Source organism: Cetorhinus maximus, chromosome 28 (genome assembly GCF_964194155.1).
Source record: "Cetorhinus maximus chromosome 28, sCetMax3.hap1.1, whole genome shotgun sequence".
Lineage (NCBI taxonomy): Eukaryota > Metazoa > Chordata > Chondrichthyes > Lamniformes > Cetorhinidae > Cetorhinus > Cetorhinus maximus.
In genome coordinates, this window is record NC_135906.1 from 18,288,341 (window position 1) to 18,304,381 (window position 16,041).

The following is a 16,041-nucleotide window of genomic DNA, read 5'->3' on the forward strand; positions in this document are numbered from 1 at the left end:
GGTATTGCTTGTCAGGGACTGCAGCTTCTGCCTGTTGCAGCTTGGGATTGATAATGTGTGTAGATCAGCCCACTTCAAACAGGACTATTAGTGTTGTTCAAATGTGCATTAGTTTAAAAAGTGAATCTTTGTTGTTGCAAATGTTCACTGTAAGGAACACTGAACCTGTAGAAAGCCCTACTAATGTCAAATAGTTTGTTTCAAGTGTTGAGATGCTTTAAGACAATAGAGATGCTGACTTGTCAGCTTTTAACAGTGTATCTGTTTCTTATCTTGCTGCTCTGTTTGGAGAAACCTGGTAGCAACAAATTCAGTGTTTTACCGCCTAGCTTTCAAGGAGGAGGATAAAGATGTTACTTTTAAAGGGCTGAGTTGAAAGGCTAACTTAAGTTTAGGATAGTAATCTACTTGGCTCTGTACTGAACAAATGTTCTGTTTTCAGGGTCCCTTGTGTCCTGTTGGTCCCCCAATGCCTGCTGGCCCAATGGGACCTTTCCAGCCAGGACCCTTCACCCAAGGACCCCCAGGAGCCCCTCCTCCCCAGTAAGTAAACTGCCTGTTTGTTTAATCCTCCCTGTCTCTTTGTTGTTTGAGGGAGTCAGTATCTGAATCACCTTCATGTGAATAGAATGATGGGTGGTGAACAGGATCACTGATTTACACTGATATGAGATTCAGGGTTTTTTTAAAAAACTAGTGTGCTGGGTATTGTATGTGTGGTTCATTGCTTCCTGCCATGAAGTTGTAATGAGCTCTGTGACCTGATGTGTCCACCTGGTGCTACCTGTGCCAGACCATGAACGTCGTCTTCCCTTATCATAGTGTCATAGTTTCCTTTGTTTGTGGTTTGGAAAGGGGGCTGGGGGGTGGTGCCCACTTGGTGTGCACAGTTATCTGAAGTAGGGGCCAGTGTAATTTTCTGGGAATTCTCACTGTGGTAAGAATTTTCACTGTCGGAGAACAGCATGTATTTTCCTTGTCACTTCCTCACCACCCTCTCAAATTGCCATTGATTCCCTCACCCGAGTGTGAGCCTCGGGTACAAAAGTAAAATACTTTTTCCTCCTCGCTGTCCTTGGCAGCCTCGCTGGATAAGTGCACCCTCTGCTTATTGTCTGCTGCTGTAGACCAGTGAGTCAGGAAAGGGCTAAATCAAAGTCCCACTTGTCCAGTGGAGGAGCAGCTACACAGACGCTGCATGTGTTGAGTGAGACAGTGACAGGAGATGTAAATGTCCGCACTCTTCCAATGTGAAGGTGCTTTCCATCAGATGTGAAAAGGTGTGGGCTAGACAAAAGGATGAATGAAACATGATAATCTTTAACTGTTGTGACATGAACTGTCTAACCACCATTCTTCCCCAACAGTCCTGCTGCTGGTGGCCCACCTCCTCCACATCAGTATCCCCCTCAAGGTTGGGGCAACACGTACCAACAGTGGCAGCCGCCCGGACCACACGACCCAAGTAATTATTCATGTTTTCTAGCTTCATTCACATTGTTTGAGCTGCTCGATCCATGGTTTCTGAGACTCTGGAAGCATTCATACATGCCAAGTATGGTTCTGCGCACAATGGCTATCCTTCATACAGGAGGCTGACTCAGTCTTATATGTGGCCTGGGATACCTTGTTATTCCTCTTAAATGACCATTCTTTTCCCCTCCCTGAAATCCTGGAGGAGAGTAGGAGGCCATTTAACAGGGCCATTTAAAATTCAACCATATTAACGTGGGTCTGGAATCACATATAGGCCCAGATCAGGTGAGGACAGCACATTTCCTTCTCTACGGGACATGAGCAAACCAGTTAGATCTTAAAAGCAATCCGAAAGTCACTTACTTCCAGATTTTTGTAAATTGAACTCTCAAACTGCTATTGTCGGGATTTGGATTATTAGTTCCATTCTCTCGATGACTAATCTAGTTAACATAACCGCGACACTACCATACTCCCAAAAATGGCCTAGCATGCTCTTTGTTGTAGTGAACTGCAAGTAGGGAATAAGCCCATTTTTTGCTAGTTGCACTCTTCCACCAGGGGCTCTGTCCAAATCTTTTATCTTCATTTGACAAAATGTTTTAAAAGAAATATTAATACATGCTTAAGCCTTTTCAAAATTGAAGAAAAATTCTGACCAATTTATTGCAGTGGATTGAGTGACTCATTTTTCAGCATTTTTGTACTGTCCCCTATAAGAGGGAAATGGGGACCTGCTCGTTTTTGCTTCCCCGTAGACAGTTTAAACCAAATGGTATATGATAGTTAACAGGGTGGCCAATCTACTCTGCCTGTGTTTTTTAAGCTGTGGAGGCTCTTGTGTTTTTAATCCCAGTTCCCTGCCCTTTCACCATATCCCTTCATGCCCTCACTTTCCAAATCGGTGTCTTCTCCTTTAAATGATTTTGCATCTGGTCCAGAATTTGTTTGTTGGTTAAGTTTAATATTTCAATCCCTTATTCCAGATGCCTCTGCTAGGGGGAATTGTGCATTCGTTGTGTTGATTTCTTTCATGAGTTTAACACTCTTAAATCTAGTCAGTAAAAGAATATTCTCAGTCAAGCCTGACCTGTGCAATCGTGCTTTGTTGCTTCCTATCCATTTGACCTGTTGGAGTTCTTTGTGCCTCCCAAAAAACTGTGTTGATACCTTAGTTTATACATTTCCAAAATGCTCATTAGCTTCTGGCCCTGGTCATGCCTTACTTAATTGGGGGAGACAGTTCTTGGGCATAAGGATGAAAGCTCCGCTACCTTTGCAGAGGGAGACCGTGGACTCTTGTGGAACACTAACGTTGCCTTTCCTGGTGCAGGTAAAGCTCCCGGAGACCCGAATGCAGCTGCCTGGGCTGCCTATTACCAACAATATTACCAGCAGCCCGCCGCGCCTGTTCCACCCCAACAGCCAGCTGCTGCTCCACCGGGGCCAGGTAAGACGACGGGCCTGTTGTTTCCCATTTCTTGAATGTGTTGGAGAAAGGCACCAGTGGCAATTCTTTGTAATTAAACTTAACTACTTCATGAGTTTAGAATAACCTGTAAATTTAAATGTAGGATGTCAACGTAGATTTTTGTGCTTAATTCCCAAAAATGGGACTCAAATCCATGACATTCTGCCTCCAAGGTGAGAGTGGTACTCGCTGAGCAGACTTAGACCTGTACGTGCCTGCAGTATTGTGTAATTGTGTTTAACTCTGTTTTACGCAGATCCAACCCAGCAACCTCCAGTTCAAGGCCCAGGAGGACAGCCTGATTACACTAAAGCATGGGAGGAATACTACAAGAAGCTAGGTGCATATCTCTCTTGATTTATGTGCAGGATTGATATATACTTATAAACTAGCCTGCAGAGCAATCGCTTGTGGTTGTGTTCCTTTCTCTGTCGAGCTTGCCGCAGGTGCATGACTGGTTTATCACAAGGGTAGTTTTGTAATGGGCTGGTATGAGTATTGCTGTTTTTGTTTTGAAGATTATAAGAAATAGGAACAGGAATAGGCCATCGAGCCAACTTGCTTTGCTATCTATCTTTTTATTGTCAGCAAATTTGGCTACAGTATAGTTGGTCCCCCTTATCGAAGTCGTTGATAGATCGCAAACAGTTGTGGCTCAGCGCTGATCCCTGTGGCACCCCACGAGTTACAGTTCTGAAAACCTGAAAATGACCCATTTATCCTGACTGTTTCCTGTTTCTTAGCCAATACTCTATCCATGCTAATATCCAAATATGCAACATCTGCTGGTACTTCTTTATCCACCCTGCTTGTTACATCATCAAAGAACTCTAATAAATTTTCTTAACATAACTTCCTATTCACAAACCTATGTTGACTCTGCCTGATTACGTTACGACCTCTTGCTACTACCTCAATAATGATATCTAGCATTTTCCCAATGACAGCTGTTGGGCTAACTGGCCTATAGTTTCCTGCTTTTTGTCTCCCTCCTTTCTTGAATAAAGGTGTTAAATTTGTGGTTTTCAATCTGCCAGGACCTTTCCAGAATCTAGGGAAGTTTAGACGGTTACCCTCTCACCCTCAAGCAGAATGTAAAATTCTATTATGATCACCCTCCAAGAGGATCCTTTACCATGAGGTCATTTATTTAATCCTGTCTCATTGCACATGACCAGGTTTAAAATACCCTGTTCCCTGGTTGGCTCCAGAATGTATTGTTCTAAGAAACTATCCTAAATACACTCAATGAATTCATCTCCCAGGCTACCTTTGCCAATTTGATTCATCCAACCTATATGAAGATTAAAATCTTCCACGATTATTGCAATACCTTTCTTACAAGTCCCCTTTATCTCTTGATTTATACTCTGTCCTACAGAGCTACTGTAGGTGGTCTATAGACCACTCCCACCAGTGGCTTCTTTCCTTTGCTATTTCTTTTCTCCACTCAAACTGATTCTATACCTTGATCCTTTGAACCAAGTGAGGTGGGTAGGTATTCCAAATGTTGAGTATTATGCTCCTCTGTTTAGCTTAGCCTTTAAGTCTTCAAATAGACTACATTAACCGCAGCCAGTGGACCCTTTGCAACCCTCGGTAGAATATATGTGCATTGCTCCTCCATCCTCTGATGTTCCTGGACCATGCATGTTCTCCCGTGCTAGTCACCTCAGACTGACGGCACTCATTTTCCCCTTGCTCCGTATCCACCACTTAGCGGCATATATGAGGAGGGAGGATTGAGTGAGAATCTGCACCATGTGTTGAACCCATTGCTGCAGCTTTGTTTGTGAGAAATGTCAATCTATGCCCTTTGTGTCTTGGACAACAGCAAATATTGCAGCCATGATTGACATGCGACTCTTGTTTTTGTCATCCTAAAATCCAGCTGTGTCCACTTACCACTTCAGCCTGGCGACTGGTTGTACCTTGTCTCCACTTCCCATTGGCTCCTCCCTCAGACTATTGCAAAAAAAAAAATCTTGATTTGTAGAGTTATCATGCCTTTCTGCTTTCCTTTTCTCAGGTCAGCAGAACCAGCCTGGCCAGCAGCCTGGTCCCCAACAGGATTATACAAAAGCATGGGAAGAGTACTATAAGAAACAAGGTAAACACTCACTCACTCACTCATCAAAGTGCATTTCTTGCACTCTCGTATTGGTTTCCTTGAGCTTTAATTTTTGTAGCTTTAAAATTAAACTTGGCTTTGTTTTTTGAGGGGTGAATGGTGTCTGCTGCAGCAACTGAATCAAAACTCGAGCCTATCAAGTGGGCTGCAGAGTGAAGCTCCCACTCCTGTTCTCCACCATGTATTCACGTCCGAGCTGCACCAATAAAAGAACGACCTTGCATTTCTGTAGCGCCTTTCACCACTGCAGGATGTCCCAAAGCTCTTTACAACCACTGAAATACTTTTGATATCTAGTCCCTGTTGTGATGTAGGAAACATGACAGCCAATTTGTGCACAGCAAGCTCCCACAAAAAAAGCAATATGACAATGACTAGATAATCTGTTTAAGTAATGTTTGTTGAGGGATCAATATTGGCAGGGCACTGTCGGGTAACTCCCCTGCTGCACTTCTAACAGTGGCCATCGAAACTTCACCCTTTCTGAGAACCCAGACTGGGCCTTGGTTTAACGTCTGAACTGCACCTCTGACAGTGCAGTACTCCCTCAGTTCTGCACTGGCATTGCTCACCTGGATTACTCTGGAACATTTTTCTGTTTCCCACACTATCCACCCAGTGGTCTATTAGATTTCCCAACGTATTGCTCCCAGCGTGTGCAGTTGCCTCATGGTCAGCAGCAGACTGCGTAAATCTGGCCAAACTCATTTCATTCAGGACTCTTGAAGCCAAGGGCCAGAAGAAGCTTTTATTTCACTTGTCTGAACTGGAGTCAAACCCACAGCCCAGCTCTGAAGCATCAGTCTTCCCCTGCACCCCCTGCCTTTATGCTGTTCCTACTGTCCCCCTCCCTTTCCCTCCGCGTGCCTCCCCCTCCCCCTGCCCCAACCCCAACTTGGGGAGATGTGATCCTCTTTTGACCACTATTCACCTGTCATCCCCTTATAAATGAACCCCACAAATGGTGTATTACTGATCATGGGAGCAGCCATTCTGCTGCTTATTATCTATGTTTGGCTGTTCTGATGCTGATTTGACTGGGCGGTGTTCTCTATTCACCCATCTGCAAGGCAGTCCCATGCAAAATGTGTAGCCTTCATCTACAATTATGAGTGGGTGACACTGGGTTGGAGGATATCGCTGATGTCGGGGTCAATGTTCCTCTCCCTTCAGCAGCATCTGTGGAGAGATGAAAACTGATGAATTTTGGTGAGAAGTCATTGTTCTGAAACGTTAACTCTGTTTCTCTTTCCATAGATACTGCCAGACATGTTTCCAGCATTTTCTAATTTTTATTCTATAATTATATATTTAGTGCTTGTTCATAAGGAGAGTGCTATGCAAAGGCTTGCGAGAGGGAAGTTGATGTTTCACCTGGGTGGATTGTGTATGTTTGTGTGACTGGGTTTTGCATTGACAGATTCTGAGTGTCCACTATCTGCTCCACAGCTCAAAATGCCCAAGGGGCAGCAGCAGCGGCAGCAGCAGCAGCACCACAACCAGGAGCCCAGCCGGATTACAGTGCAGCCTGGGCTGAGTACTACAGACAGCAGGCAGCTTACTACGGGCAGCCAGGGGCACCTCAGCCCGCCCCCCAGCAGCCACCTGCACAACAAGGGCAACCGGTACGTCCGCACCCCCCTCCTTCCTACAGGTTTTAACTCCTTCCTCTCCTTATGGCAGGGGTGCCTGCTGGACACGGCTCTGCCTTCACCCAACGATCGTGATGCTCTGGCTAAAAACAACTAAACCTGGCCTGCAATAAACACACACTCTCATTCTCTTTCTTTCTCTTTTTCTACCTAAATGGTTTAATACTCAATGGAACCAACTTGTGAGCTGGTTCCACCTTTTATGGTTAATCAGTGGAAACGTTGATGGTATAAATTGTTGGTATGACGTTTCCCCAACACTTTTTTATTCCTGATCACTGCTCAGTGTTTTTCTAGAGGCAGGTTGAGCCTCATCAATTGAAACCTGCCTCTGTTTCTCTTGCACTCTCTCCTTCCCTTCTCTCTGTCTCTTCTCACTTTCTACCTCTCTCCTGTCTCTCTCTCTCCCTCTCCTGTCTTTCTCTCTCTCTCCCTCTCCTGTGTCTCTCTCTCTCCCTCTCCTGTCTCTGTCTCTCTCTCTCTCTCTCCTGTCTCCCTCTATCTCTCTCTCCTGTCTCCCTCTATCTCTCTCTCCTGTCTCCCTCTATCTCTCTCTCCTGTCTCCCTCTATCTCTCTCTCCTGTCTCCCTCTATCTCTCTCTCCTGTCTCCCTCTATCTCTCTCTCTCCTGTCTCTCTCTCTCTCTCTCTCCCCTGTCTCTCTCTCTCTCCCCTGTCTCTCTCTCTCTCCCCTGTCTCTCTCTCTCTCCTGTCTCTCTCTCTCTCTCTCTCGCTCTCCTGTCTCTCTCTCTCTTGCTCTCCTGTCTCTCTCTCTCTCGCTCTCCTGTCTCTCTCTCTCTTGCTCTCCTGTCTCTATCTCTCTCTCCTGTGTCTCTCTCTCTCTCTCCCTCTCCCTCTCTCTCCCTCCCCGCCCCTTGTTGGGTATGGGTTTAGCATACCCAGTTTTAACAATTGCTGCCCAATTGTGCTGGAACATTTAGAAGGGAACACGTGGGATGCCTGCCATGTACTTTCATCACCTCAGATGGGATGTAAAACGCTACCAGACCGGTGCGTATCGGCAACAGGTGAAATGCAAGGTCACAAAGATCCTAACGTAACAATGACCAAAGTTATACGACACATGAACTGGCTCTCGTGAGAGAAGATTGAAACCTTGCAGTAAATTCTTGAACACAATTTTCTATCCCTGCTCCTCGTGAAGGTTCAATGATGCAGAAGACTAAGACTGTCACCCGAGTCTTTTGGTGATGAGATGTACTTCCTTCGATGTTAAAGCAGACCCGTTGAAGATTTTCATTAACGGGCATTAGAGGATACAACGTATAAGTGACTCTGGAAACAAATCTCTCTCTCGTCTTCATCTTCCCAGTCAAAGTAAAAATTACTCTGTTTACGTGATGGATTGGAATTGACATTTAAAATGCTTCCCCATTTAAGTAACTTGTAAAGTAATTAATTTGCAATCAGAGACCTCTGGGCTCAGAACCACAGTTAGTTTTTACAGGAAGTGAGGAGACACCATTTTAAGCTGAATCATAGAATCATTCAGCACAGAAGGAGGCCATTTGGCCCATCGTGCCTGTTCATGCTCTTTGAAAGAGCAATCCAATTGGCCCCACACTCCTCTTTCCCTGTAACCCTGCAGATTTCTCCTTTTCAAGTATTTCCATCCACTTTCTGGAAACAGTAATAGCCCCAGGGACATTAACAATTCTTTCAGGAAGAAGAAGCCAGTTACTGATCTGCAGTCTGAACTTTATAAACAGATAAAATGCCCTCTGATCGCAGAAGTTTATAATTAGCATCAATTAGCTAGCGATTTATCCATTTAGAGCAGTGACTTTAGGTTAAACCTAAATGTTTACGGTTAGGACTGTGTCCCAACCTCTTGTTGTCCATGAGCGATGCTGAGAGGTGAGCTTGTGCTTAGAATTACATAGAGTCTACAGAACAGAAACAGGCCATTTGGCCCAACTGGTCCGTGTTGGAGTTCATACTCCACACGAGCCTCCTCCCAACTTGCTTCATCTCACCCTATCAGCAGATCCTTCTATTCCTTTCTCCCTCATGTACTTGTCTAGCTTCCTCTTAAATGCATTGCTGTTTGCCTCAGTATTCCCATGTGGTAGCGAGTTCCACATTCTCACCACTCTCTGGGTGAGGAGCTTTCTCCTGAATCCCCCGTTGGTTTTATTAGTGACTGTCTTATATTTAAGGCCCTACTTCTGGTCTCCCCCCCATAAGCGGAAGCATCTTCTCTACATCTACCCTATCAAACCCTTTCATTATCTTAAAGATGTCTATTAGGTCACCCCTCAGCCTTCTCTTTTCTAGAGAAAAGAGTCCCAATCTGTTTAGTCTTTCATGATAGTTATAACCTCTCAGCTCTGGCATCATCTTTGTAAATCTTCTGCACTTTCTCCAGTACCTCTATCTTTTTTATAATTCGGAGACCAGAATTGTGCACAGTACTCCAAGTGTGATCTAACCATGGTTCTATACAAGTTTCACACATCTTCTCTGCTCTTCAATTCTATTCCTCTAGAAATGAGCCCTTGTGCTGTTTGCTTTTTTGTGGCCTTATTAACCTGTATCGCTACTTTGTGATTTGTGTATCTGTCCCCCCCCGCCCCCGGATCCCTCTGTTCCTCTACTCCATTTAGACTCATTATCCAAGAATTATGTGGCCACCTTATTCTTCCTACCAAAATGTAATACCTCACACATCTATATTGAAATTCATTTACCATAGAAATGCATCTATCTGATGGGACGCATACCCTATTGTATCACCCCACTAATTTCCACATTAAATATTTTCTCTCTCCCCACAGACACAGTGAAGCAAACGGGGGATGATTGCAGTTTCGTCGGGAAGAATATTCCTTTTAACAATGATGCAGACTGATGAAGATCCGTAGGCTTAGGTTCCCTATCACTGTTTAAAGATGTTCATATTGAGCCAGTGTAGGAGATAGAGTAAGCTCAGCTCCATCTTCAAATTCAGTCCGTCTATAGGAGGAAAAAAACAAAAAAAATGGAGGGGGAAAAAGTGAAAAATTCAGGGTAATACTTTCTTTGTTTTTATTTTAAATATAGATCACTCGGCTTTTAGTTGAAGATAGTTGAACATTCCAGACAATGTACGGTTTTGAAATCAAATCCATTACACTGAAAATGGCTGCTGGTCTGTTTTTGCATCTTGTTGTCTGTTTAAGGTTTAAAAAAAACAAAATGTAAGCTTGGTTTTTACTTTTTACCGCTCGTTTTACACTTCACAATAAATGATATTAAAACAGTGGCTCTATTACTATGTGCCTCCCTCAGAAATTGAGCTTTGTTCGCCGACAATTTGTTTTGTTTCTAATTCCCTTTCTCTCCTGAAGGTGCTGGCTCTTCCTGAGGGGCGGTCACCAGACAATATCAACTTAGCAACGCCTCAGACAACTGGCCGTTTGTCCTTGGCTCCTGGCTGGGGAGAGGATGAGTAAGGGCCTCATCTGAGCCTGGTCCTGGCCATGGTGTAAGTGAGAGTGGGGTTTGGAGTGGAAACCCTCAACTTCCTGGTTAACCTGTGACTCTAATACAGCACTTGTGTGTTCCTCGGGCTTTGTCATTTTAGCTTTGAACCCAACTGCTGAGAGGTTGCACTGGTTTGTTCAGATTCTTTGTAATTGTGTGAATGATTGGAGCCTGGTTACAATCCAGGAGGTTGATCCTAATTATAATAACTTAGCGTTGAACAAAAATTGAAACTGGGATATTCCTGATCTCTAGTTCAGGATTACCTACATTTACCCACTGAAGCCAGTGCAACGGCAGTCTAAGCTGAATAGTGGTTCAATGTGGGCCATATGTCTGCTGTCTCACCTCCCTCTCTGAAAGTTCAGCTTCCAGATCACCTTAAACAAAACACCTTCCTTGCCAGTGCTTTATTTTATAGATCCATGTCTGGTTGCATTGTGGGCATGAGTTCCTGACTCATTAGTGGTCTAAGTCATGAGTGCAGAGCATAGGAGGTAGGAAAAGGAGAGGACCATTCAGCCCCTCGAGCTTGATCTGCCGTTAGATCCTGGTTGATGTGTATCTTAACTCTTTATCAACTCGCCTTGGTTCCCTAACCCTTAATAAGCCTATAGAACTTATCAATCTCAGTTTTGAAATTTTCAGGTGACCTCAACAACTATTTGGATGAGAACCCTGATGATTTATTTGTGTGAAGAAGCGCTTCCTGGCATCAACTCTTGAACACCCTGGCTCTAATTTTAAGACCCTGCCCCTTTGTACTAAATTGTCCCAGTAGAGGGAATGGTTTCTCTCTCTACCATCTCAACTCCTTTAATCAATACTTCACTTATATCTCCTACACTTGAAAGAATACAACTAAAGTCTATGCAACCTCCCCTCAGTTTAACCCCTTATAAACGTGATCATTCTGGTGAATCTGCACTGCATCCACTCCAAGGTCAATATATCCATGAGAGGCCAATGGGCTGTAAAGAGTATTCCTTCACTGAACAGGACATATGGCTGCAAATTGTGATTCTGAATGGATTAGTAACCCATTCAGACTAAATCCCGTGTAGTGATAATTTAGCATGACCGAGCACAGTAATTTGAAGCCACTTATATTTATTCAGGACTCTCAGGCCAGTGACATCTGTGGTCAGTAGGCTGCAGTCCCAGCACTAAGCCTTGATGGATTTTAATCCCTGCCGCATTCTGCCAGTGGGTGAAGTTGTTTCACACTGGCTGGACCTGCAGATTTTTTTCTAAATGCAACTCTGCCACCTGCTGCTGAAAGAAAAGTAACTGCATTCTTGCCAGAATGATCCTTCTCATCAGGTATAGGTGCAGTAACAGATCATTCAGCTGCTGCCATTCAATTCAATAATTTCTAACCTTATATACTTGTGTCTTTTCTTTCAAAAGAAGAGTGTATTTGTTCTGTTTCACAACCTCCAAATGCCATTGAAGTGCAAGTGTCAGTGAATATCTTGCTGACTGTGTTTGCAGACTTTTCCTTTATGTTTTGAAAGAGTGAAATAAAATGTGGCTTCCTGTTTCCTGTCAGTACAGCAACTAATGGGTTGGAGGAGCTTTACAGCAGTGTAACTGATGATTGGTCAAAATGAGACATTAATGTGGACACCAATGACTCTGCCCCTTCATTTGTATCTCATGAATTTAGCACCAAATGGGGTGATTGTGTTTTGAGATGCTTCGTGTCCCACAATTAAACAAGCTACCAAATACCACATAATAAATTGTCTAATTAAGAGTTGAAGCTTTTTTCCATTTGGCTTAAATACTGCAGATGTTCTGCATTGAAATAAGCAAAATGAAACCACTTCTTGTTTAGAAAGGAACAACCAGAAGTTTTAACCTGTTCCACAAATCTTGTGCAGGAGTTGAGGAACATTAATGCTGTGTTATATAATAATCATGCCAGCATGGAGCACTCCCAGGACTGGCAGAGCACAGGTTGTATAGTGGAATTATTGTAGTGGTAGTGTTCCTCAGCTTGCACATCAGAAGTGGGGCAGTGAGTTTTGTACCTGTCTGTGAAACAGACCATGGAGCGAGAGATTCCATTCAGACCCAGGTTACAATGAATGGTCAGTAACTATCTTGTTGCATAAAGAGTTAACAACTGTTGGTAATTATGATCAAAAGGGGACACTTACTTTCTGGTCTCATTCAGTGCAGTCAATAGAATTTCTCAGTTGAATTCAGAAGGTGTTTGGATAGTTCAGTGAGTTATCCTGTTTATCTGGATTAATTCAGTACTGATGAATATCTCCACTTGGCATTGGCTATGAAATGAGTTCTTGGATTTAATTTTTGCTCCAGTTCCAACTAAGCCCTGTCCTATTTCAGAAAACAGCCACAATTTGGTACAAGTTGGCATTAAATTGGCACTTTGGTTCAAGGAGATTTGGTAAATGAAAGAAAGGCAATACTGGTGATATACACAGTGCCTTCTCCTTGTGTTGGAATTGAGACCTATTGTTGGAATGCTGCAATGACACTGCAACTACCTGTAAAGACGGGGTCATTGCAATGGGTGACCCTTACACTGTCATCTTCCAATTTGATAAATTGAAATATTTGCCAGAAAGTTGAAAACTCATGTACATCTCCAACCAATATAAACATGTGGGTGGTCAGTGAAGGGCTCAGACTGCTGGTCGTGCACGTGGGCACAGGTTACCTGCTTTCTTACACAGCTTGCAACTGTTTGGATTGCAAAGGGCAGTGCATCGTCTTGAGGTTAGTCATGGTAGTTGTGTGAACCTATGTCTACATGACTCCACGACCCACTCAAACCCAGACCAAACACCAGCATTACTCCCCTCTAAGTAACAGGCCAACCCTATATGTAGACTGAGTTCCTGTTACAGTCCAACTCTGGGGGCTTTTGTCTAATTGTACTAATTGCCAGAACGCACAGTCATTCTGCAAGCTGTACAGTTGTTACACATTAATGTTTTCAAGCAAAATCTATTTAAAATCCTACATCATGCACATACTTCATGTTCATAAGTATGATTTCCTGTTGTCAGTTTGTGTCAACCTATAATTGTAAATTATTCTGTCAATTATTTCCCATTCAATTTGGCTATGTCATAGTTATGGTGCAGTTTCATGCTCTGATCATTGGTTGGTGCTCTGGAGTAAGTTTCTGAAATCTATCTCTGTTGCTATAGAGGAATTTATATTTATAATGTGCCTTTCACAACCTCGCGATGGCCCAAAGTGCTTCAACAAAATAATTTTGAAACGCAGTCATTTAGGGAAACTTGTTAACAGAAACAATTTGCACATAGCAATGTCCTATTTAAAAGAAACAATGGTGTAAATGCCCAGGTCATTAATCTGTTTTAGCATTAGTTAAGGATGCTGACAGATGGGACCCCCCCCCCACCCTTTTAGATTTCATCTGAAAGACCACACCTCTGGTATTACAGCACTCCTTCAGTGCTGACATTACGTGCTCAAGTCTCTGGAATGGAATTGAAATCGCAACCTTTGACCCAACGGAAAGACTGCTATCCACCTGAGTGGCTCAGTTGGTTGTACTCCTTCCTCTGAGTCAGAAGGCTCAAGTCCAGGACTTGTTGACCAGAGGAGCATTCACACAGCTCAAGGCAGGTTGCTAAGTAGCCTGCAAAATCCTTCCAATGCTCCATACCATTCTTAAGGGAGAAAAGAGTGTGAAGATACAAAAAAAAACCTGAGGTATACTTATTGTGTGCATGTGTATGAGAAATTTATATATATCAACTGTAGGTGGTCGACTTACTAGTGAAACTAAATTGTTAAGATATTTTGGAACATTTTATTGAGTCACAGAGATTTGGTTAAAAATCACCTTTTAAACAAATAATCTCAAATCTGTCATTACCTTAAACCAGACAAGTTTTATTTCAAGTTTAGAGACTTCAGTGAAATGAGCCTTTGTCGTGTGCAGTAACATTGACGATACCAAGAAACAGCCACTTGTGGGAGCTGAGGTCTAACTTCATTCTCTCTTAGTACTCGTTATTGCTTCTCTCGTTGCACTTTCCCTCGCCTCTTTTGTGCCTCGTGCAAGTTCAAGAACACAGTCCAATGGGCTGATTTCCCCCACCCAGGTAACACCCTCAGGGGAGGTGGGTGGCGTAGTGGTATTGTCACTGGACCAGTATTCCAGAGACCCAGGGTAATACTCTGGGGACCTTGGTTTGAAACCCACCACAGCAGATGGTGGACTTTGAATTCAATAAAAATCTGGAATTATAAGTCTGATGATGACCATGAAACCATTGTCAATTATTGTAAAAACCCATTTGGTTCACTAATGTCCTTTAGGGAAGGAAATCTGCCACCCTTACCTGGTCTGGCCTACATGTGACTCCAGACCCACAGCAATGTGGTTGACTCTTAAATGCCTCGTCATTCAGAACATTGCAGCCTCCCTGCCACAGTCTCATTAGGCAATTGCACAGCTTAGGCAATTGGCAGTAGCAGTCTTCAGTCCTCTTCTGACGTTGCTGTACTGGTTCAGAGGCAGAAGCAACCTCGCCCAAGTGACCCATTCATCTGTGAACCCAGACTGTAAATGGGAGCAGGCCGTTGGCCCTTGGAAAGGTCATAGCTGAATCTAACTCTTTCCTCATCCTACCTGCCTATCCAGCAGCACTCAGAGACTGCCCTCACACCACTGACTGGAAACAAAAGCCATTTGTCAGCAGGGATCAGTTAAGTTGGAATTTATATATGTAACATTCCAGTTTTACATGGCTCAGTACCACAGGGGCATATTTACTCAGAGGAAACCACTTATTATTTTATAAATTTGGCACAAAACTTTCCTCTTAAATTGTTGGTTTTTTTGATGTGTTGTGTGTGGGTCAGTTTCTCTAGTTATCTCAGTGTTTATTATAGACAGAACAAAAACAAAAATACCTGGAAAAACTCAGCAGGTCTGGCAGCATCTGCGGAGAGGAACACAGTTAACATTTCAAGCCCGAATGACCCTTCAACAGAACTAAGTGAAAATAGAAGAGAGGTGAAATATAAACTGGTTTAGAGGTGGGGGGGGGGGGGGGGGGTGGGACAAGTGGAGCTGGATAGAGGGTCAGTGATAGGTGGAGATAAGCAAAAGATGTCACAGACAAAAGGACAAAGAGGTGTTGAAGGTGGTGATATTATCTAAAGAATGTGCTAATTAAGGGTAGAAAGCAGGACAAGCAAGGTACAGATAACAAAAACAGAATTACCTGGAAAAACTCAGCAGGTCTGGCAGCATCGGCGGAGAAGTAAAGAGTTGACGTTTCGAGTCCTCATGACCCTTCAACAGAACCCTAGTGGGGTGAAGGACTCAAAAAAGGCTAAAAGGTAAAGATAAAACAATGGATGGAAATACATTTAAAATCCTCCATGTCCTCCTTCCTTAACCGAGGTTTTCCACCCACGGTGGTTGACAGGGCCCTCAACCGTGTCCGGCCCATCTCCCGTGCATTTGCCCTTAAACCACCTTCTCCCAGAAACGTGATAGGGTCCCCTTGTCCTCACTTATCACCCCACCAGCCTCCGCATTCAAAGGGTCATCCACTGCCATTTCCGCCAACTCCAGCATGGTGCCACCACCAGACATATCTTCCCTTCACCCCCCCTGGTGGCATTCCGCAGGGATCATTCCCTCCGGGACACCCTGGTCCATTCCTCCATCACCCCCCACACCTCAACCCCCTCCCACGGCAACTTCCCATGCAACCGCAGAAGGTGCAACACCTGCCCCTTCCCCTCTCCTCACTGTCCCAGGGCCCAAACACTCCTTTCAAGTGAAGCAGCATTTCACTT

General features: G+C 43.8%; 1 protein-coding gene across 4 annotated transcripts in view; it reads left to right on the forward strand.

The window, feature by feature from the left end:
* khsrp (KH-type splicing regulatory protein) overlaps positions 1–11,952 on the forward strand; it is a 65,367-nt gene extending 53,415 nt beyond the window's left edge. For 3 of the 4 annotated variants that reach the window (XM_078531327.1, XM_078531328.1, XM_078531329.1), the window contains 7 exons: positions 443–543; positions 1,368–1,465; positions 2,810–2,926; positions 3,204–3,287; positions 4,977–5,057; positions 6,528–6,703; positions 10,080–11,952. In XM_078531327.1, the coding sequence (XP_078387453.1) occupies positions 443–543; positions 1,368–1,465; positions 2,810–2,926; positions 3,204–3,287; positions 4,977–5,057; positions 6,528–6,703; positions 10,080–10,184 (762 nt within the window). In that variant the 3' untranslated portion in view covers positions 10,185–11,952. Of the gene's footprint in view, positions 1–442; positions 544–1,367; positions 1,466–2,809; positions 2,927–3,203; positions 3,288–4,976; positions 5,058–6,527; positions 6,704–9,527; positions 9,995–10,079 lie in introns of those variants that run through there. The other variant, XM_078531330.1, reaches the window with a different exon arrangement.
* Positions 11,953–16,041: the final 4,089 nt, after the last annotated feature.